This window comes from Drosophila takahashii, chromosome 2R (genome assembly GCF_030179915.1).
Source record: "Drosophila takahashii strain IR98-3 E-12201 chromosome 2R, DtakHiC1v2, whole genome shotgun sequence".
Lineage (NCBI taxonomy): Eukaryota > Metazoa > Arthropoda > Insecta > Diptera > Drosophilidae > Drosophila > Drosophila takahashii.
In genome coordinates, this window is record NC_091679.1 from 33,578,259 (window position 1) to 33,598,930 (window position 20,672).

Below are 20,672 nucleotides of genomic sequence, written 5' to 3' on the forward strand. Positions count from 1 at the left end.
CCAAATAATAATTTCAGCTTTCGGAAATAGGTGTTTTGTATGCTCCTAATGCACCATAATAAGAATAGATAAAGGAAAAGTATACTACTAGTTATAACAAAGACTTCCTTAAACATGGTTTTTAACCGAAAAAAACAATAAAATGATCAGAAATAATAAAATTTGTAATGTATTGAAAAAGATAATTAAATTACAAACTTTTGCAGGTAGGCAGGTAGCTAATCCTTAAAATTGGTATATAGAACATATATGTAGCTGCCTTCATTCTTGGTTTAACGACCTATCTTAGTACATCGAAAATTTAGCTATATCACCAATTGGATCCGTACTTTCGTCATATTGTAACCTTGACTTATCTATGGTTATTTTCCTCTACCTTTTAAAGAATATTAGAAATAATAAGTTTAGTATCTCAGAGGCTAGATCTTAGGTGATTTCAAGTAGACCGCAGATATTTCGAAATTCGAGCTCCGCTACTAGATACATTTATGGAATTCGCACCTGCACAACGTGGAAGTGTCTCAAAGATTTCCCCGAAATCGGATGCGCTGCATGTCGTCGGTTCGGAGGCGTCTTTAGCTCCACTGGCTTCTCCCGTTACCGCTGCTCCTGCTTCTTTGGCCGCATGTTGAACAAGTGCTGGGAGCGTGGACTTATTTCGGAGCAGTGGTTTCAGTGGCTTCAGTAGTCTCGGCTGCCGAGTGACAGGCGGTGGCTACCAGCGGGCAGCTGGAAATTCGATACGCCATTTGCTGCTCCGACTAATCCCGCGATGCGATTCGGGATGCTCTGCCCACTCTGGGCTGGCATTTTCCAATTAACTCCGCATTAGCCGCCGCCCAAAGCAAAGTTCTCTTGAGTCTTGCGTCTTGAGACGAGTGTTTATTCATATTTCGCTGCTGCTGCTGCTGCCGGCTGTCAGTTGGGGCCATGTAACGTCATCCGGGAACATGACAGACGCGGACTAATCCCGCAGCCACATCCACACCAGCGTTTGGCCAGCAAAATTATTAACGCCATTAACGGCAATAGAAATATTTGTGCAGGCCGCCCGAAGGCCCCATCCCCGTAATAACCCCCCTTCCAATAATATCCAAACGGGTTCCGCAGAGGAAGAGGAGAAAATTACAAGTCATGGCTACAAGCGCCTGCGACTGTGGCCCACAAATGTGACTAATGGCATTTCTGAATGCAGATTCAGCCGGGGAATATGGATGGGGATGGGGATACTCCGGGGTGCCAAGGGGGGGAGGGGCAGCCAACTCCTTTGCAGTTCTTTAAGTTTATAGGCAACAATTTTTAACGCCTTGCCACAGAGACCAATGTTACACTTGCCAAAAAAAGCCATCAAGTTCACAACATTGTAGATAGTTTATATCTTTTGCGGAAAATACTATCTACATAACCGAAGAACGTCATGAAAAACCTTAAAATTATATTTAAAGTTTAAATTTTAAACATACTAACCGATCTTTTAAATTGAAAATTTTAATTTGATTCAATTAGAGAACTTCATTAAAATGTATTAAATAATACCAATTTAACAAGCTGATATCAGTAACTTTAAATAGAAGAATAGATTTGATTATAATTAGAACATCATTTTATTAACATGTAGATTCTAAGCGATAATGAATTTAAGTCAGTTTTTAAATTTTATTGATAATTCCCTTCTTTAAAATATTTCCAAGTATCAATCCCCTGAATTTTCTTCCTGTGCAGCAGATTCCGTGTGCGTGTGCTTTTCTGCAGCGTCATTAATTTTGCCATGAATTGACAAAAACATCATAAACTACTTGTTGAACAGAAAATCCACTTCGGGCGACAGCATCCCAGCATCTCGGCAATCCAGCCCACGCGCCAATGGAGCCAATATAATCCAGGAAAGTAGGGGATCGGGAGTTGCCGGCTGGAGTATGGGGAGTATGGGAGGTGGAGATGGGCGATGGGAGATCGGAGACTGTTGCCGCCCGGCAGGCTCATGTTCGACGCTCCGTCTGTGGGGAGCGGCTGCCTCATAAATATGCCAATGACTTGGCCCCTATCCCCAGATCCCGAGATCCCCTGATCCCCGCTCCTCCTTCGATCGCCAAGTGACCTGCAGCTGGAGGGCTTATACCAAATTAATGAGTCCGAAGAATGCAATCTCCTCCTGATCTTCGTGCCGCGATTGCGTGAAGGAGTGGCGGCGATAGCGGTGTTAAATTGGGCCAACCTATAACTGTAACTTATGGTTTAATAGCATTTATATTGGAGTTTCACCTTTTTTTTTAAGAGAGAATGCTTTAACCTTCATCTTCATAATGTTAGTCATGGAAGTCAAGAATAATAAAAATTTTACTTTACATTGAATGGTTTGTCCAACAAGATTTTGTTCTTAAGCTGATTCCAAATTATTCCTAAAAAATACATATTTACTTAAGGAAATATTTCACGTTTTAGGGCTAGTACTCAACCCAACAAAAAGTCGTCCAAAACAAAAACTTCATATGAAACAAAATTTTTTGACGTTGTTTTTCATATAAAGTTTTTTGTTTTGGACGACTTTTTGTTGGGTTAAGTACCTACTAAGCCTTAATAATGAAATGTTATTTATTTTGGTAATCTTTTCTAGGCTTCTTTTAGGGTTTTCAAAGAAACAAATTCAATTGGATAAGATTCAAGTTTTCAATGTGAACTATTCAGGGGCAATCTAAATACCTTGTAGGATGCAAATTACGTTTCCAGGTAACTAACATCTCCGGCTTGCCCTCATCCTGCTGACCCACACGGCGTATGCTCAACGTTAATTAACGTAATGATGGCTGGGAAACAAACGCTGCACAATTTAAGCCAACAAACATTTACAAACAGGCAACAGCAATTGGATGTTTAATGGATAGCGAGCTCCGATCAATAGCCTTTCCCCCCAAAAACCGCCCGGGGGGATTGGGAATGGGAATCGCGTCTCGAAAAACAAGTAGCCGACAGAGAGCCGGGCAAAAGGTAAATCGAAGCCGAGATTAATAGCGATAAGGCTATTGATTAGCATTTTAGCCACTGCCATTAGACGGAGGATGGAGGAGCTGTAGGGGAGTCGAGGTGAAGTCAGTAAAATCTGCGGCCGTTGTAGATGCTATCTTCTTTTAGTCGAGAGGAGGCGGAGGCGATCTAAAGATCGTAAGGTGTTGCAGGCATGCGATGGGGAGATAATTCAGGCGGATGCTGGGATGCTGCAAAACCAGACTCCTCGGCTGATCGAAAATTAAGCGCATGCCGGCAATTTGCATAAAAGCAGTTTAATGTTTAAATGTTTTATTGAATCGGGGCTCGATTACAAGATCAGGGGGAGAAAGCAGAAATGCAGGCGACTCTAATTTGCAATGCAAATCCAGCTGCTGCGGACTAAACCATTTGAACCGAGCCCAGGCCAATCTAAACCGATCCTCCGGCTGCGATGGCTATTTGTAAGGAGCCAACGCAAGCCGGTTTTTTAATTATGAAAAAAATCGATAAGCTATCATCGGGGAGAACGTGCGTGCTCCAAAAGTGGGAAACGCTGCTCCAAAACGCTGATCAGTTGTCAATCAAAGGCGACGCTGATGCTTCACACTCGAATCTGGAGGGGATCGGCTGTGGGGGGAAGGGCACGGACACGGACATGGAACCATCATCATTAGTCGCGGCCGGAGACATAGAGACACGTTTGATAGCAGCCGACGTGCTGCTGCAGGAGCAGCTCTAATTGCGGAATGGCAGCTGCTAGTCTAGAGTTTGGTTTTCATTCCCATTCCCATTCCAACTCCAAGTCGAACTCGAAACCTTATCCAACTGTCAGCGGCACTCAGCGCCGCAAAGTGACGCCTGATCTTGAACTGGTTCTTACTGGCCGATCGCAACGCGGTGGTCCACGGCCATCAGAATCCCAGACAGCCGCATATGCAAGTGGCTCCCGTCGCCGCACGATCATATTCAATCCCATTCCCTCTCAGCCTTTCCAATATATTCCGATATTCGGACTTTTCGGGCCCTGCTGTGACCAAATTGCGTATCGAGTGATCACCAGACATCCAGAGTTTTGGGGTCCGCCGAGGTCTACCACATGCAGTGTCATTACTCGATTGGCGCAGGAAATCATAAATTAAATTCGATTGTTTGACAAGGCTCGCGAAATGTTTCCATTTGAGCCACAAGCGTCGCACCACTCTATTGCCTTTAACTGCACGGTGCGAAATGTATCACCCATAATTGGGATTTCAGGTTATAATTATCTATTATTAACAAATTACTGGTTTATAATGGAATTTTCCAAGATAACAAATTGTAAATACTTTTCGTACAATTTTTAATGTCTTTAATATATTGATATCCTATTAATATTTATTGTAATTTATAATAATCGTTATGATACTATCATGTCATTTATGAAAACGGATTTTAAAATATTTTTTTGAAATGTATAATTATTCAGGCTTAAAGCTACATACTTCTTTTCCGTTAAATCGTTCTATATCTTATAAATCAAAAATCTGATGATTTTAGGTTTGTATTAAATGGAAATAATAATAATGTTTTAATTCCCACTTGTGAAGAATTCCGATCTGATACCGAAAACGTTTCTTTCTGTGCCGGATCAGATATCGCGAGCTCTACAATTAGTACTACATGCAACTGCAACTGCATCTCCAGCGTCCATCGGACTCCGAGACTCGGAGGATGGATCCAAATCGGGCAAGTGGCCGTCTTTCAGTTCGTACATTCGTGTAATGTTGGGCAATGCTCCCCCCAAAATTGGCGTGCAGCGGAAAAATGAGACAACGTGATCCAAAGACTCTCCAGCTCTAGCGATCCAGCGATCCAGCTCCATGCAGCACGCACATAATTCATAAATGTTGCCACAGCTGGCGGGGATCGGCGGTATCTGCATGTGTATCGGTGTCTGCGGGCTTCGGAGATTCATAGGTACGCACTTGGCCGCTCCGCTGTTTTCGGACCCGATCCTCGGTCTCTGTTCGCTGCTCGCCGCATTGGCCATCAACACCCATCGCCAAATGGCGTTCGTGTGTGGCAAGTGACACACGAGGCGCTGCAGCACAGCTGGATGCGTTCTCCTCGTCCACTCGCATCTGGATCTCGCGTCCAGGTGGATGTGGTGTGCCAACAATGCCTACAAATGGGGGCCATCCATCAGCCGGCTGGGGTGTCATCTCGGGATTCCCACAACCCGGAGAGGTGAGATCGGGATAAGTCGCAAACCCATTAAATATAATCTTCACAATGAAAACGGAATTTTTATGGTGCTTACTTGGGTTAATAATTCAATAATGATATACACTTAAGTTTGACCATATTTTGCACTGAAACGTTATTTTTATCTGAAAGCTTAGCAAAAATAATAATTTTTGGTTATTTTTATTTATTTTTTACACCACGTAATTTAAAATTATAAAAAATTAAACAAAAAAATTGCATCGCCATATCTTCGATTCTTTTTTTTTAACTTTTTTAAAAATCTTTTTTGTCATAAAAATTAGATATCGTTTTGAGACCATGAAGAACCACTCATGTATATGTAGATATACTTTAAGGTTGTGAAATTGTTTAAGTATTTTTACTAAAGTGAAAATAGGCAATAGATTAATAGATAAGCTTTTTCAAATATACCTACCTCATAGACATGCAACAGCAGAAAATAAAGATCCCATTTTTGATAATGCAGTTATGTTTATTGCTTCTCGTTTAGTTTAGCTTAATTTCAGATTAGTTTAGCTACGCACTAGACGACGTCGTTCGCTCGCTCGTTCGTTCACACTTTAAAACTTAGGTTAATCACTAATAGCAGAATGGTGGTCCTTAGCCCTACAGGTGGTTAGATCCACTCTGGCCGCTGCTATGAGCGGATGCTGCCCAAAAGCGGCGTGCTCTCGGCAGCCTTTGAGGTAATCACGGTATGGCGGGAGCCGGCGGCACTCGAAGGAGCAGCCGGTGGCGGCCGCGATGGCCATTGGCTCGTCCCCGGACGCTCGTCCTCGGCCTCATCGATGCGCGACTGACGCGCCTGTCGCTTCTGCTGGTTCAGCTCGTGCAGATACAGAGCACTCAGGCACATGTCGGCCACGCCCACGCCCAAAGGGCTGCTGCCCACGCGCGGATCCATGCCGCACAGTCCGTAGAGCAGCGTCTCCGACGGACCCTCCAGGCGGCCCTCAGCGCGGCTGAGGCGCAGGCGACGCATGCTGTCCAGCGGCCCCACGCTGGCCGAGAGGTTCTGCTGCAGCATCTGACGGAAGTCGCTGGCCGCGACGGGGAATCCCACACCGGACACGGGTCCCAGTCCAGGGCGCAGCGACTGTGAGATCTCCAATTGCTGCGGCGTCACCTGGGCAGTCAGCACCGAGTTGGCAAGGGAACAGTACTCCGCTCCCATGGTCCCAAACGAGATGAGGCTGTTGGTCAGCGGGTTCTCCTGCACCATCGACGTCTTGGCCTGGACCAATTCACCGACGGCGTGCTCCCGGACGCCGCGCAGGAACTGCTTGGCCTCCTTGGGCATCTGCCACTCGGGATTGTTGAGCGTGAAGCGCACCAGCGACATCTCCGTCTTGCCGCCGGTCAAACTCTGCTGCTGCTGCTGCTGCGGCTGCTGGGCTGCTGGCCGCGTCATCTCCTCCAGCTCGCTGGTCAGCTGCCAGTCGGGATTGCCGTGCTTGCGCACATCCATCTGTGCGAACGAGCAGACATTGCCCACGCCGCGCACGGAGACGGTGAAGGTCCTGAAGAAGCGCACCAGCTCAATGGCCTTTGGCCTGAACACAAAGATCAGCACAAAGGGCGTGACGAACGGACTGAAAATCTCGCTCAGCAGGTAGCCGGCCTTGAACTGGAAGAAGTTGCTGAACTCCTGGCGAACGCGAGCCGTGTGCGCCTGCTGTCGCCACTCGTTGGGCAGGTAGTGAACGTGCGCCAGAATGGCGGTCATCAGCTGCTCCGGGCACCAGATGAGGTTCTCGTCGGGAATGAGCGTTCTGCAGACCACACCAATGGCTCCGAGTCCAGCACTTATGAACAGCAGGTGCTCCACCTGGAAGACGTGCTCCTCGTAAATGCCCAATCCCAGGATGAGCAGCAGCAGGCCTCCGCTGATGAACAGCAGGTTCTTGGCTATCACAGCGGCTAGTGGCGAGGAAAAGGAGTTGAGGTAGCGGTCCGCATAGTCGTAGGCCCGATTCAGCCGGGCATCTAGCTCGTGATCCAGCTCGTTGAAGTGCCGCAGGTAGAGGCGTCCATAGTTCGACCAGGTGCGCAGTCCCAGCGCTCCTGGCTCCTTGCGCAGGATGTTCGCGTAGGAGAAACTAAAGTAGATGAGCTGCCACACGAAGATCACAGGCGCCAGCAGCAAATTGAGCAACGCCACGCCCAAGATCAGCTTCGAGAGGCGCTGCGCCAGCTCCGTTTGATTGCTCCTCACCGCAAACTCATCGCGCAGCTGCCAGTTGTTCTGGAACGGAGATCCCGGCCCGCGGAACAGGATGAAGTCGATGTTGAACAACATACCGCGACTCAGCGAGACCACTTCGCCGTACAGCGGTATGTGGAATCTCACCGGCAGCAGCTGCTTGTTCATCAGGGCCACCAGGTAGTTCTTGAAGCGCAGCACCCGGTGGTAGATGTCCAGCTCCGTGAGCGACTCCTTGTCGATGCACATGTGCTGCTCGGCCTGGACGCGACGGATGCGCTGCTGCACCTCGTGCCACGTGAAGTTGTCCAGATCGGAGTCCTCGATGTGAAGCGCCGAGTTGTAGAAGCGCCTGATATCGGCGTACTGGGTGATATGGTAGACCATCTTCAGCAGCCGGATGCCCAGATAGATGGCGGCAATGAACACAACCAGGTAGGTGAACCAGTTGAAGCTGGCCAGGCACTCGCCCGTCGGGACCATCACATCGGCGAGCGTCGTCTTGTTGGGATTGGCTCCGCCGGGCGGGGCATCCCCAAACAGCACGTCGAAGCGGACGCAGTGCATCACGACGGCCAGGAGCCAGACGACGAAGCCGAATTCCAGGACCTGCAGCATCTCGTCGACCACGATCACAGTGAATCCGTGCTTCTGCTGGTACTGGTACATCCGCGAGAAGAACGAGTCCAGGTTCTCGATGTGGTTCCAACGCGCCCGCCCCGTCTCCGGGACCATGTGGATCATGACGCCACTGTTCCGGGGCGTGTCCTCGCCCTCGTGCTCGGTGTCGAGCTCCTCCAGCGGCTGCTCCATTCCGTGCTCACCCAGGGGGTCTAAATGCGCAGCAGCTGCGTTCGCTTTTGCGTCTTGTGTTTTGTTCGCTGGGCCTTGGCCCGCAGAGGATGTGTGCTCCAGGAACGGACTGGCCGCCTCCTCGGCCAGGGAGCGGTAGTTGATGTGGGGGCTAGACATCGCCCAACGTCAAGGTCAATTGTGCTGCCTATTTATATCGCCGTATAGTATAAGTTGGAAAATTCTTTGTTGTTTGATTCTGCTGAGCCTTCGCAGCGAACAGCTGATTTTACATAGTGTTGGTCAGCGTCTAAGTAGGGGGTGAGTATCGGGTAGGAGTGCAGGTGCAGTGTTTGCTGCAGAGCGTTCACACTGTCACTGTAGTAAGGAGGCCCTTTTGTGGTAAAAATTAGTTAGAAACCTTATAATAGTAATTTAATTTAAATGAAGAAAAATTCAAGTTTGTAAAATAGCAAAAGGGATTTAATTGGAAATCAATGAACTATAATAAAATTAATAAATAATTAAGAATAATTTTAGTCACTTATGAAATTTTAAAACTTTAATATAGATATTTTGTTTATTTTTTCCATTCAATTAAACGGAGAAGTGAGTAATGCCATTTTTCAGCTGCTTTGCAAGATGCACACAGTGTGAACCGCCTAAAACTTCACAAAAGATAGTCTGAACACGAGTTGGCAGTCCCATCTTGCATTTGTAAACAAATATTAGTCGGTTCTTAATTGTTTTCAACCAATTTTAATTAAAAACAGCCAAGATGGGTAAACGACAGCATCAAAAGGACAAAATGTAAGTGCCTACAATACCTTCAGAAAGCGGTAGAGTTCAAGTTGTCCCCTTACCGCTACAGGTACCTCACGTACACCGAGTGGAGTGAGTTCTACGGCGGGAAAAAGACGGAATCTGCGGAGAACAACCATGTCAAGTTCAAGCGGCTTCCCTTCGAGCACTGCTGCATCACCATGGCGCCCTTCGAGATGCCCTACTGCGACCTGCAGGGCAATGTGTTCGAGTACGAGGCCATCCTGAAGTTCCTCAAGACCTTCAAGGTGAATCCCATCAACGGGCAGAAGATGGACTCCAAGTCCCTGATCAAGCTGACCTTCCACCGCAACGCCAATGATGAGTACCACTGCCCGGCGTTGTTCAAGCCCTTCAGCAAGAACTCGCACATCGTGGCGGTGGCCACCACGGGAAATGTCTACTGCTGGGAGGCCATCGACCAGCTGAACATCAAGACGAAGAACTGGAAGGATCTGGTGGACGACACGCCCTTTCAGCGCAAGGACATCATAACCATACAGGATCCCCAGAAGCTGGAGAAGTACGACATCTCCACCTTCCATCACATCAAGAAGAACCTGCGTGTGCTGAGCGAAGAGGAGCAGCTGGAGAGGAAGAATCCAGCCAGCGGGCGCATTAAGACCATGAATCTGGAGACCAAGGAGACGCTGGCACAGCTCCAGCAGGACTACCAGCCGGCGGAGGAGGAGCCCTCGACTTCCAAGCGCACAGCCGACAAGTTCAATGCGGCCCATTACTCAACTGGAGCGGTGGCCGCCAGTTTCACATCCACCGCCATGGTGCCCGTGTCCCAAGTGGAGGCGGCCATTATAGACGACGATCTGGTGAAGTACGAGCGGGTTAAGAAGAAGGGCTACGTTCGCTTGAATACCAACTTTGGCCCTCTTAACCTGGAACTCTTTTGCGATCAAACTCCCCGAGCCTGCGACAATTTTATTAAGCACTGTGCCACTGGCTACTACAATAATGTTATGTTTCACCGATCCATAAGGAATTTTATAGTAAGTTCTCTCTGTTTTTATGCTTTATAATTTTGTTAATAATTTGTTATCCTTCAGGTGCAAGGTGGTGATCCCACAGGCAGTGGTTCCGGCGGCGAATCCATTTGGGGCAAGAAGTTCGAGGACGAGTTTAAGCCCAATCTTACGCACACGGGAAGAGGTGTGCTTTCCATGGCCAATTCGGGTCCCAATACCAATGGTTCCCAGTTGTAAGTAGTCAAGGATTCTTTTATCCATTGCCTCTTCTAATCTTTTGAGTATTCTACAGCTTTATAACCTACCGCTCCTGCAAACATCTCGATGGCAAGCACACAATCTTCGGTAAGCTTGTCGGCGGCTTGGACACACTGCAGAAAATGGAGAACATCGAGGTGGACAACAAGGACAGACCAATTGAGGATATTATCATTGAGAGCTCACAGGTCTTTGTGAATCCCTTCGCCGAGGCTACTGAGCAGCTGGCCAAGGAGCGGGAGGAGGAGGCGGCCAGCAAGGAGGAGACGGTGAAGAAGGAGGAGCAGCAAAAGCGCATGAAGGAACCGCTGAAGGTGTACAGGGAAGGCGTGGGAAAGTACCTGAAGCTTCAGGCGGTGGCAAAGAAGCCGGAGGCGTCGCTACCCACCGCGCAGGCAGCCAAGAAAAAGAAACTGGCTAATGGTTTTGGAAACTTTTCCAGTTGGTAGCCGTAGCCCATTCGAAAATAAACGTTTAAGAGATTGTATGTTTGTATAAAACTGATCATATTTGACTATTTATCTGTGGATTCGCTTCCCCCATCTGTGCGTTCTCTCTCCTGCCAGCTTTTCTTCATTTCCTGCAGTTTTCCCTGACGCCGCCGCCGCTCTGTGGACTTTCTCTGCTCCTGGGCCTTGATTTGCGCCACAATCGAATGCTCCCCATTCAGATGGACATCCAGTTTCTCGAGCAGGAGTTTCCTGGCCTCCACTCGGTTTTTCGAAGCCAATCGATGGGTGTGACACTTGATGGTGATGTTGGTGGGCAGGTGGCGGAGGAAGACGCAGTTCGAGGTCTTGTTCACCGCCTGGCCACCGGGACCACTGCCGCGCATGAATGTCTCCTCGATCTCGGACTCCTGGAGAGTGGGAAAGCGGGAGTAGTCCAGGTTGGCGGTGGATTTGCAGCGCACAGTTGTCGGAGGAAGCGCTAGGAATCGCACCAGACCTCGCAGCATTCCTACAGGATGCGCCCCTTCTTAAGCAGGGTCTCTCCGCGCTGAAATATAGGGAATCTCTGAATCTGTTATGAAATACCGGGGAAAGTATTTTAATTACCTTGAAACTGAACTCCACCTCCGCAGGATTGGTGAGGGACCGGTTGTCCCGGAACTCGTGCCGCACTCTGCCCAAAAAGTAGTTCTTGTCCGTTAGCTTCAAGTGGTTGCCGTAACGAATTAAATGCTTGTACAAACGCAGAATTTGTTGCCGCGAAGGTTGAAACATTTTTTGGCTACTACATATATTTTAACACAAGAGAATTGACAGCTGACAGCTTCAAATTTAAATAGGTTGGCAGCCCCGCCGCAATCAGCTGTGGCGGCAGGCGATCAAAACATTGCTGATAAGAAAACATTTTGAAAAAATCGAACTGATAAGATTGAACGCTTTAAATGGCCTAAATTTTGGAATGTACTCCCCAATCACCACTGAAAATGTTGTAGTCATGGCTAAAATCGATTTTAAGTCTTTTTTCCCTCAACACCACATAAATAATGCAGGTCATTTAAAGTGTTTGATTAGTTTTCTTTTATCTACAATTACTCTATCGAAATCTTTACACTTTCTGCAACTTGTTCAAATTGATGCCGTCGTCTATGGAGACACCAGTCAGTTGGCTCAGCTCCAGCATTTCCTTAACCTGGTGGGCAACCTCCTTATCCACAATTTCCCCTCCCTGATTCATTGTTCGGTCGATGATCTCCTGATCCGTCAGCTGGGCGGCAAACATCTCCTCCGGTGACATGTCCAATGGCTCCACTAAAGTCATCAGGAAGCTGCCCGAAATGGACACGCTATAGGGCAGGAATCGCACATACTCCTTGAGAAGCTCCTCCCGACTGAAAGATAAAGAATGTATTAGATATCTTATCATTTCGAACTATAAATGTAACTATAACTATCAGGTTTTGAGTACTACTGGTTTAAATTACAACCAAAAAATCCCTTATTACAGAATCTATTAAGTTTTTTATGAACTCCGAGGTAAATTTTTTCTAATCTTAGTACGTATTTTTTAAATAAACTTTTTTTTAAGAACTTTTTTGTTTTACAGTTAGATGTGATATTAAAATGTATCTTTAAAATTTAAATGCTCACCTCATGGACTCGGGAACCTCCGCCTTGGCATTCAACCTATAACTGTCATACAGCGCCGAGCAATATTCATCGAAGATTTTATCAAAATTGGGATAGCGCACATCGGCATAGGTGGATACGGCCAGGAAGACCGCGAGATCGATCATGGGAGAAGAGACACGAAGAGTCTGGTAGTCGAACATCATGATCTCCTGCGGCACCTCCTGATTGTTATACCTGTAGGCCACGTTATTCCTCACATAGTCTCCATGGCAAAGGGTGGCCAGTGGTTCTCTCGGTGCTACCCTTTGGCGCCCATACAGGTTATAGTCGGCGATCAGGAAGCCCAGCTTCTTCACAAATTCCTCGTCAATCTGCGGCTGAAATTTGGCCACCGCCTTGGCTGTCCGCTCGTTGCTCGTCTTCATGATGAGTGCCCACTCCGGATGAATGACATCGCTGGCATAACGAGATTCCTTCAGCTGCTCGGTCAGCTGGGAGAACTTCTCGGGACTCTTGTGCTTCATGGCGTAGGCAAAGCCATGGAACTTGCCCAGATAATCCACGGCGATCAAGGCGTGTTCCAGACTGAGACCCACCCGATCCTTGGTCACCCGCCATCCCTGCTCCGCGAAGTTTTCCAGAATGGCCACCGCCGAATACTGATTCAACTCACTGTAATAATACTTGGGTGCGGCAAACTTTCCTCCGGCCAACTTCTGTATTTCTGGCAGAATTTCCGTGTAGAAGTTGATCTCGTTGCTGAAGAGAGCTCCAAACTGAATGGACTCATAAACTTCTGGGGGCATCATAGGGGTTTTCTACAAAAAACAACAATTAATATTTATTATAGTTTTTTTTTGGGGGTCGTTTGTGCGTTAGAAAACAAAAATTCATTCTTAGTTGTAGTTTGGTAATCTATAAGAGATTAAAAATCGTTATCAGCCAATTAGTTTTGATCTACAGCTGGCTTGATAAGGCAGCCACAGCAAAGACAAGGCATTTTCTCTATTTCACCATGTTTGCCAAAGATGCATTGAACCTCTTCACATGGCGGACTTATCATTGTTTGCTGGGCAACCAAACTGGCATATATCTTTTAAGCTTGTTTATCCGTAGAACGCAGTTACGGAAATAAACATATACTATGTACTTTAAATAGGGGTGTGCACAGCGCAAAATGCTTTTTAATTTCGTGACTTGCGTTCCGCATGTTGAACACCATTTTTTGTTTGGATTTCCATCACCTATCATATTTAATTACTTTTAATAATACTATTGAATTTCTCTACCTTAACGACCATTTTTCGCTGATACTTCTCCCCGTCATATTCAAAGTTGATGGTAGTCCTGTAGCAAAATGTCAGCATAAAGGCCTCAGAATGACCAATCACATCGACATCGATATCTCTAATTACAAAGGTGTCATCCTTGGAATCGCTGTAGTTGTCCACCAGTCGCCCACTTTTTAAAATCTTTGGAAGAATCGTGAACCGCAGCCACTGGGTTTCCGCCTCGATCTTTTCCATTTTATCTATATACTGTGCTCTAGAACGATCCGAACCGCGTTGCTTCCGGCAAATGAATGAGCAAGTGCATGTACTTACAGTCCAATTTGTACGCTCGAAAAGCTCACGCTCGGTCAGAGATTACAAAAAAATCAATTGAATTTCAGCAAGAGCGATATTGGAAGCTTTTTGATAATTAAGAGTGTTTTAATGTTGATTAACAGTCATGCTGATACATTTTCATTATTTTAATACATTTTTAAAGATTTTATTTTAAAACTTTACCTTATTTTGAATTTAAATTCTAAAATATTTTGTGCCTTTTAAAAATATACAATTTTTTCTTTACCTAAGCTTGCCAGAGAACGTTTGTCAAAATTTTGTGTTTTGGACTACAATCCATGTTTTAGACCGTTGCGGATTGACTGCAGATCACGAAAAAGATGCCTCTCAACTGGTATTTATTGAAATCGACCGGGTCGATGACCAGGGCCAACACCTATGTTCGAAAGTTCACGGAAGGATCAGAGCGCAGCGGGGTGCTCAGCACAGCCCCCAAAGAATTCAAGAAGAAGTCAAATGCTGCGATCAGGATCTCGGAATTGGATAACATTTCCAACATGTCCTCCGCTTCTCGGAGAAGCAAGAGGTTGAGCAACCGTTCGGGGCAGTTGAAAGAGCCCAAGAATTCCCAAACGCTCGAAAAGTGTCCTTTGCAATCCAATTCCTGGCCCAAAAAGGAGCCAGTTGTCCAGGACTCTCCGCATATGCGGGAGTTTTTCAATGAGGTGAAAGAGCGGGAGCTAAAATCTTACTATCTACGGATGAGGGCTGAACAAAGATATAAAAAAGTGTCCCATTTGTGTTCCGATTGTGGTCTGCCCAAGCGAGATAAGAAGGATCTCGCCCAGAACATTTACTGCACGGGAGATAAGAACTTGAGGCGAAGTAAAAATTATGATCGGTACAGGGATCTCACTTGGTTGTGGACCTCCTCCGTGGCCTATCCGCACTCAGCACTGAGTTGTGGAGGCGGTGGAGGTGGTTCCATCTATGTGTGATCCCTAATCATTGTACTAAACAGATTTTAAAAATTCTATATCAAGCAAGCGATGCCTTTGCTGCTATCCCACTGAGCATTTCAGTCTCATTTCGTAATCCAAATCTTTCGTACCGCACCGAATCCGAGCACGACTCCACTGATCAATCCCACGATGTATTCCGATCCCGCCCAGGAGTCGGTGGCTACGCAAACGGAGGCCCAGCCGGTGGCGTCGCCCATCTGCGTGCCGCTGCTGATGGTGGACGAGGATGGGCGGAAGCGGTACTGCTACCATGGCGGCAAGTGCAAGTGCGCCACATGCGCCAAGATCCGGGCGGAGCAGGCGGTAAAACTGGACCGCGAGCTGTTGTCCTACATACCCCACTCGAAACTGCACCTGGAGGTTCCGCTTCGGATGGCCAAACCGAAGCAGTACCGCCTGGAGGCCCGACGAGCCGCTCCCGAGTTGGCCCAGTGGCTGCGGGACGACCACGAGAGGCTGAGGGCCGAGTACCCCATGTACTACCTACCGGATCGGTACTTCAGTGAGAAATTGTTCGAGGTGCCAGGACCCCAGCACAAGGAGACCCAGACGGACATCCCGATTGGGCGCTACGGCATAGATGGCTGTCCCTGTCCCAACAAATCGCTTTGCTACGACATGTAATCCTGGGCAGTTTTGGGTTATTCAATAGGGGACCAATAAAAATTTCGGGTTAGAAGAGTAATTAGGTCAATAGGTTTAATTTTTATTGAAAATGCCATTTAATAAAACATTTGTATTAAAAATATTTGAAATAAACATTTTTTCTTTTGTCTACCAATTTTTTATATCTACTTAAACTGATTGGTATTGTATGGGTTTTTTTTTGTGTATCCCAGGATATTTTAATATTCTGGAATATCATAAAAATATACTGTATTTTTGAGACTACAAATAAAAATAGCGTCTTCCCGTAAAATCGATATGGCCATTTAAATTTCAGGTCATGCAAAACCAATATATTTTTTACATGAAATTTACCTGGCCGCATATCAAACTAAAATTGATCTTAAATAATGTAAAATCGATCTAGATTTTTTCCATTTAAATGGAAGTGATCCTTAGCCGATCATGTTGCAAGGCGAAATATATCACTTCTTTACTCATCAGGTACAATTTTAGGACCCTTCTCCCTTTAAATCCCAAACAATGTTGCGCAGCTCGAAAGTGACCCGATTGCTGGCCAAGATCAGTGTTCGCCACTTCGCCGATGACATAAACAGCAGCGTGCGAGCGTCCTTCGTCAAGGGAGACACGCGACTTGATCCCGTCCACGTGCTGCCCAAATCCAAGTACGGGGGAATCAACACGGTCTCCCTGCTCACGGGCAGCACGATGATTGGCCAGCAGGGAGCCCACTTTGTGACCTCGCTGCTCCAGAGCAGCCGGGTGCCCGTGGAGGTGCAGATAATCGAGGCGGGCCAGGACGATGAGTACTTCAACTCGGTGCTGCGGAACAGGACCGCCGTTCATGTGGACAACCAGGCCGACTCGGAGGCCAAGCAGAAGGCTCTAAAGATCTGCAACGACCTGGACTTGTATGTGCTGAAGACCCGGACGCGCAGCTTTCCCGGCTTCAAGTGCCGCTTTCCGGGCGTCGACATCCAGATGATTGGCCAGAACAACATGGGCATCTACAACGAGCTGGAGTATTCGCCCGTCAAGGGTGTGGTGGAGGCCCTGTCCGTCGTCAACCAGCAGAGCAACGAGAAGTACCTGCAGTACGCCTTTAAGGCGGCCGTCAAGGCGGGCAGAAAGCGGGTCGCTCTGATCAACAAGGCCAAGGAGTGGCCCATTAGCGATGGCAACATGGTGGAGGCCGCCAAGCGGATGCACTGCCACTACAAGGACTGCCTGGAGCTGGAGTTCATGGAGGTGGAGGAGGCCATCAGCCGGCTGATCACGAATCCCACCTACTTCGATTGCCTCTTCGCCAGCGATCGCTATGCCACCTTCCTGTCCGCCATCTGCAGCGGAGTTTGTGGCGGATCCAATTTGTTTAGTGCCGTAGAGATTGGCGATCACCACGCCGTTTTCAAGCCCCTGCAGACGAAGCTCTCGCTGACCAACTACTCGATCCTCAGTGCCTACGGCATTGTGTCCACCATTGTGGATCTCTTCGAGCACTTGGGCCACAAGAAGTGTGCCGACTCCCTGTGGGGTGAGATGCTGCGCACCATGGACGAGGGAATCCGCACCAAGGAGTTCGGGGGCAAGGACAGCGGCGAGTACGTCATCTGCAACATAATCAACAGTCTGCGGTGCCGTGCGTTGGGGGAAAAGTGATATATGTACAGAGGAGGGCTTGAAATTTTAAATAAATTACGAAGGATTGCAGAAATCCTTAAATAATATTTGATATAAAGAAATTACAAAAAAAAACAAACTATTATATTACCGCGAACTTCCAAATAAGAAATATAAAACAAAACAAGAGAGAACGCTATAGTCGGGTGCCTCGACTATCAGATACCCGTTACTCTGCTAAAGGGAGTGCGAAGGAGATGGAGATAAGAACTTTGATCCGCCGTAACTTTTTAACGAATGGTCCGATTTAAAAAAATTTTTCTACATTTCGATAGTTATTAATGAACACAATAAAACTGCATTTTTACTTTTCCGAAATATTGAAATTTTTAAAATCGTATATAAGCGATTGTGGGCGTTAAAGGGGGCGTGGCACCCTTTTGAAACAAACTTGCGCTGCGTAGGAATCCTAGAATCTGCATGCAAAATGTCAATCTTCTAGCTTTTATAGTTTCCGAGATGTGCCATGTGCCATGTGCCATGTTCCATGTTCCATGTTCCATGTTCCATGTTCCATGTTCCATGTTCCATGTTCCATGTTCCATGTTCCATGTTCCATGTTCCATGTTCCATGTTCCATGTTCCATGTTCCATGTTCCATGTTCCATGTTCCATGTTCCATGTTCCATGTTCCATGTTCCATGTTCCATGTTCCATGTTCCATGTTCCATGTTCCATGTTCCATGTTCCATGTTCCATGTTCCATGTTCCATGTTCCATGTTCCATGTTCCATGTTCCATGTTCCATGTTCCATGTTCCATGTTCCATGTTCCATGTTCCATGTTCCATGTTCCATGTTCCATGTTCCATGTTCCATGTTCCATGTTCCATGTTCCATGTTCCATGTTCCATGTTCCATGTTCCATGTTCCATGTTCCATGTTCCATGTTCCATGTTCCATGTTCCATGTTCCATGTTCCATGTTCCATGTTCCATGTTCCATGTTCCATGTTCCATGTTCCATGTTCCATGTTCCATGTTCCATGTTCCATGTTCCATGTTCCATGTTCCATGTTCCATGTTCCATGTTCCATGTTCCATGTTCCATGTTCCATGTTCCATGTTCCATGTTCCATGTTCCATGTTCCATGTTCCATGTTCCATGTTCCATGTTCCATGTTCCATGTTCCATGTTCCATGTTCCATGTTCCATGTTCCATGTTCCATGTTCCATGTTCCATGTTCCATGTTCCATGTTCCATGTTCCATGTTCCATGTTCCATGTTCCATGTTCCATGTTCCATGTTCCATGTTCCATGTTCCATGTTCCATGTTCCATGTTCCATGTTCCATGTTCCATGTTCCATGTTCCATGTTCCATGTTCCATGTTCCATGTTCCATGTTCCATGTTCCATGTTCCATGTTCCATGTTCCATGTTCCGTGTGCCATGTGCCATGTGCCATGTGCCATGTGCCATGTGCCATGTGCCATGTGCCATGTGCCATGTGCCATGTGCCATGTGCCATGTGCCATGTGCCATGTGCCATGTGCCATGTGCCATGTGCCATGTGCCATGTGCCATGTGCCATGTGCCATGTGCCATGTGCCATGTGCCATGTGCCATGTGCCATGTGCCATGTGCCATGTGCCATGTGCCATGTGCCATGTGCCATGTGCCATGTGCCATGTGCCATGTGCCATGTGCCATGTGCCATGTGCCATGTGCCATGTGCCATGTGCCATGTGCCATGTGCCATGTGCCATGTGCCATGTGCCATGTGCCATGTGCCATGTGCCATGTTCCATGTTCCATGTTCCATGTTCCGTGTGCCATGTGCCATGTGCCATGTGCCATGTGCCATGTGCCATGTGCCATGTGCCATGTGCCATGTGCCATGTGCCATGTGCCATGTGCCATGTGCCATGTGCCATGTGCCATGTGCCATGTGCCATGTGCCATGTGCCATGTGCCATGTGCCATGTGCCATGTGCCATGTGCCATGTGCCATGTGCCATGTGCCATGTGCCATGTGCCATGTGCCATGTGCCATGTGCCATGTGCCATGTGCCATGTGCCATGTGCCATGTGCCATGTGCCATGTGCCATGTGCCATGTGCCATGTGCCATGTGCCATGTGCCATGTGCCATGTGCCATGTGCCATGTGCCATGTGCCATGTGCCATGTGCCATGTGCCATGTGCCATGTGCCATGTGCCATGTGCCATGTGCCATGTGCCATGTGCCATGTGCCATGTGCCATGTGCCATGTGCCATGTGCCATGTGCCATGTGCCATGTGCCATGTGCCATGTGCCATGTGCCATGTGCCATGTGCCATGTGCCATGTGCCATGTGCCATGTGCCATGTGCCATGTTCCGTGTGCCATGTTCCGTGTGCCATGTTCCATGTTCCATGTTCCATGTTCCATGTTCCATGTTCCATGTTCCATGTTCCATGTTCCATGTTCCATGTTCCATGTTCCATGTTCCATGTTCCATGTTCCATGTTCCATGTTCCATGTTCCATGTTCCATGTTCCATGTTCCATGTTCCATGTTCCATGTTCCATGTTCCATGTTCCATGTTCCATGTGCCATGTTCCATGTGCCATGTTCCGTGTGCCATGTGCCATGTGCCATGTTCCGTGTGCCACGTTCCATGTTCCATGTTCCGTGTGCCATGTTCCATGTTCCGTGTGCCATGTGCCATGTGCCATGTTCCATGTTCCATGTTCCATGTTCCATGTTCCATGTTCCATGTTCCATGTTCCATGTTCCGTGTGCCATGTTCCGTGTGCCATGTTCCATGTTCCATGTTCCGTGTGCCATGTGCCATGTGCCATGTGCCATGCGCCATGTGCCATGTTCCGTGTGCCACGTTCCATGTTCCATGTTCCGTGTGCCATGTTCCATGTTCCGTGTGCCATGTGCCATGTGCCATGTGCCATGTGCCATGTTCCATGTTCCGTGTGCCATGTTCCGTGTGCCATGTGCCATGTTCCGTGTGCCATGTTCCGTGTGCCATGTGCCATGTTCCGTGTGCCATGTTCCATGTTCCGTGTGCCATGTTCCGTGTGCCATGTTCCATGTTCCGTGTGCCATGTGCCATGTTCCGTGTGCCATGTTCCATGTTCCGTGTTCCATGTTCCGTGTGCCACGTTCCATGTTCCATGTTCCGTGTTCCGTGTGCCATGTTCCATGTTCCATGTTCCGTGTGCCATGTTCCGTGTGCCATGTTCCGTGTGCCATGTTCCATGTGCCATGTTCCGTGTGCCATGTGCCATGTTCCATGTGCCATGTTCCATGTTCCCTGTTCCATGTTCCATGTTCCATGTTCCATGTTCCATGTTCCGTGTTCCGTGTGCCATGTTCCATGTTCCATGTTCCGTGTGCCATGTTCCGTGTGCCATGTTCCGTGTGCCATGTTCCATGTGCCATGTTCCGTGTGCCATGTTCCATGTTCCA

At 47.5% G+C, this 20,672-nt stretch overlaps 8 protein-coding genes across 8 annotated transcripts; 4 read left to right on the top strand and 4 right to left on the bottom strand.

Annotated features, from left to right (window-relative positions):
- Positions 1-5,683: 5,683 nt before the first annotated feature.
- Positions 5,684-8,537, bottom strand: Atg9 (autophagy-related protein 9). The gene has a single exon (XM_017159476.3). The coding sequence runs from the start codon at positions 8,405-8,407 to the stop codon at positions 5,870-5,872; it is 2,538 nt and encodes an 845-aa protein (XP_017014965.3). The 5' UTR covers positions 8,408-8,537; the 3' UTR covers positions 5,684-5,869.
- A 377-nt stretch (positions 8,538-8,914) lies between these two features.
- On the top strand, positions 8,915-10,779 carry LOC108069385 (RING-type E3 ubiquitin-protein ligase PPIL2). The gene is made up of 4 exons (XM_017159460.3): positions 8,915-9,037; positions 9,099-10,053; positions 10,111-10,262; positions 10,322-10,779. Exons 1-4 carry the CDS (start codon positions 9,006-9,008, stop codon positions 10,734-10,736), a joined length of 1,554 nt encoding a protein of 517 aa, XP_017014949.3. The 5' UTR covers positions 8,915-9,005; the 3' UTR covers positions 10,737-10,779.
- Positions 10,761-11,245, bottom strand: LOC108069387 (mitochondrial translation release factor in rescue). Its single transcript, XM_017159463.3, has one exon. It carries the CDS (start codon positions 11,243-11,245, stop codon positions 10,802-10,804), a length of 444 nt encoding a protein of 147 aa, XP_017014952.2. The 3' UTR covers positions 10,761-10,801.
- LOC108069388 (mitochondrial ribosome and complex I assembly factor AltMIEF1) lies at positions 11,147-11,564 on the bottom strand. The gene is made up of 2 exons (XM_017159464.3): positions 11,346-11,564; positions 11,147-11,286 (listed from the first exon to the last, which is right to left on the bottom strand). Exons 1-2 carry the CDS (start codon positions 11,511-11,513, stop codon positions 11,248-11,250), a joined length of 207 nt encoding a protein of 68 aa, XP_017014953.2. The 5' UTR covers positions 11,514-11,564; the 3' UTR covers positions 11,147-11,247.
- Positions 11,565-11,813: 249 nt separating this feature from the next.
- Positions 11,814-13,933, bottom strand: JhI-26 (Juvenile hormone-inducible protein 26). The gene is made up of 3 exons (XM_017159462.3): positions 13,658-13,933; positions 12,387-13,186; positions 11,814-12,127 (listed from the first exon to the last, which is right to left on the bottom strand). Exons 1-3 carry the CDS (start codon positions 13,892-13,894, stop codon positions 11,845-11,847), a joined length of 1,320 nt encoding a protein of 439 aa, XP_017014951.2. The 5' UTR covers positions 13,895-13,933; the 3' UTR covers positions 11,814-11,844.
- A 285-nt stretch (positions 13,934-14,218) lies between these two features.
- LOC108069275 (uncharacterized) lies at positions 14,219-14,945 on the top strand. Its single transcript, XM_017159279.3, has one exon. It carries the CDS (start codon positions 14,317-14,319, stop codon positions 14,932-14,934), a length of 618 nt encoding a protein of 205 aa, XP_017014768.2. The 5' UTR covers positions 14,219-14,316; the 3' UTR covers positions 14,935-14,945.
- A 142-nt stretch (positions 14,946-15,087) lies between these two features.
- LOC108069276 (uncharacterized) lies at positions 15,088-15,652 on the top strand. The gene has a single exon (XM_017159280.3). It carries the CDS (start codon positions 15,088-15,090, stop codon positions 15,580-15,582), a length of 495 nt encoding a protein of 164 aa, XP_017014769.1. The 3' UTR covers positions 15,583-15,652.
- A 383-nt stretch (positions 15,653-16,035) lies between these two features.
- On the top strand, positions 16,036-17,310 carry LOC108069281 (isocitrate dehydrogenase [NAD] subunit gamma, mitochondrial). The gene has a single exon (XM_017159285.3). The coding sequence runs from the start codon at positions 16,108-16,110 to the stop codon at positions 17,242-17,244; it is 1,137 nt and encodes a 378-aa protein (XP_017014774.2). The 5' UTR covers positions 16,036-16,107; the 3' UTR covers positions 17,245-17,310.
- The last annotated feature ends 3,362 nt before the right edge of the window (positions 17,311-20,672 follow it).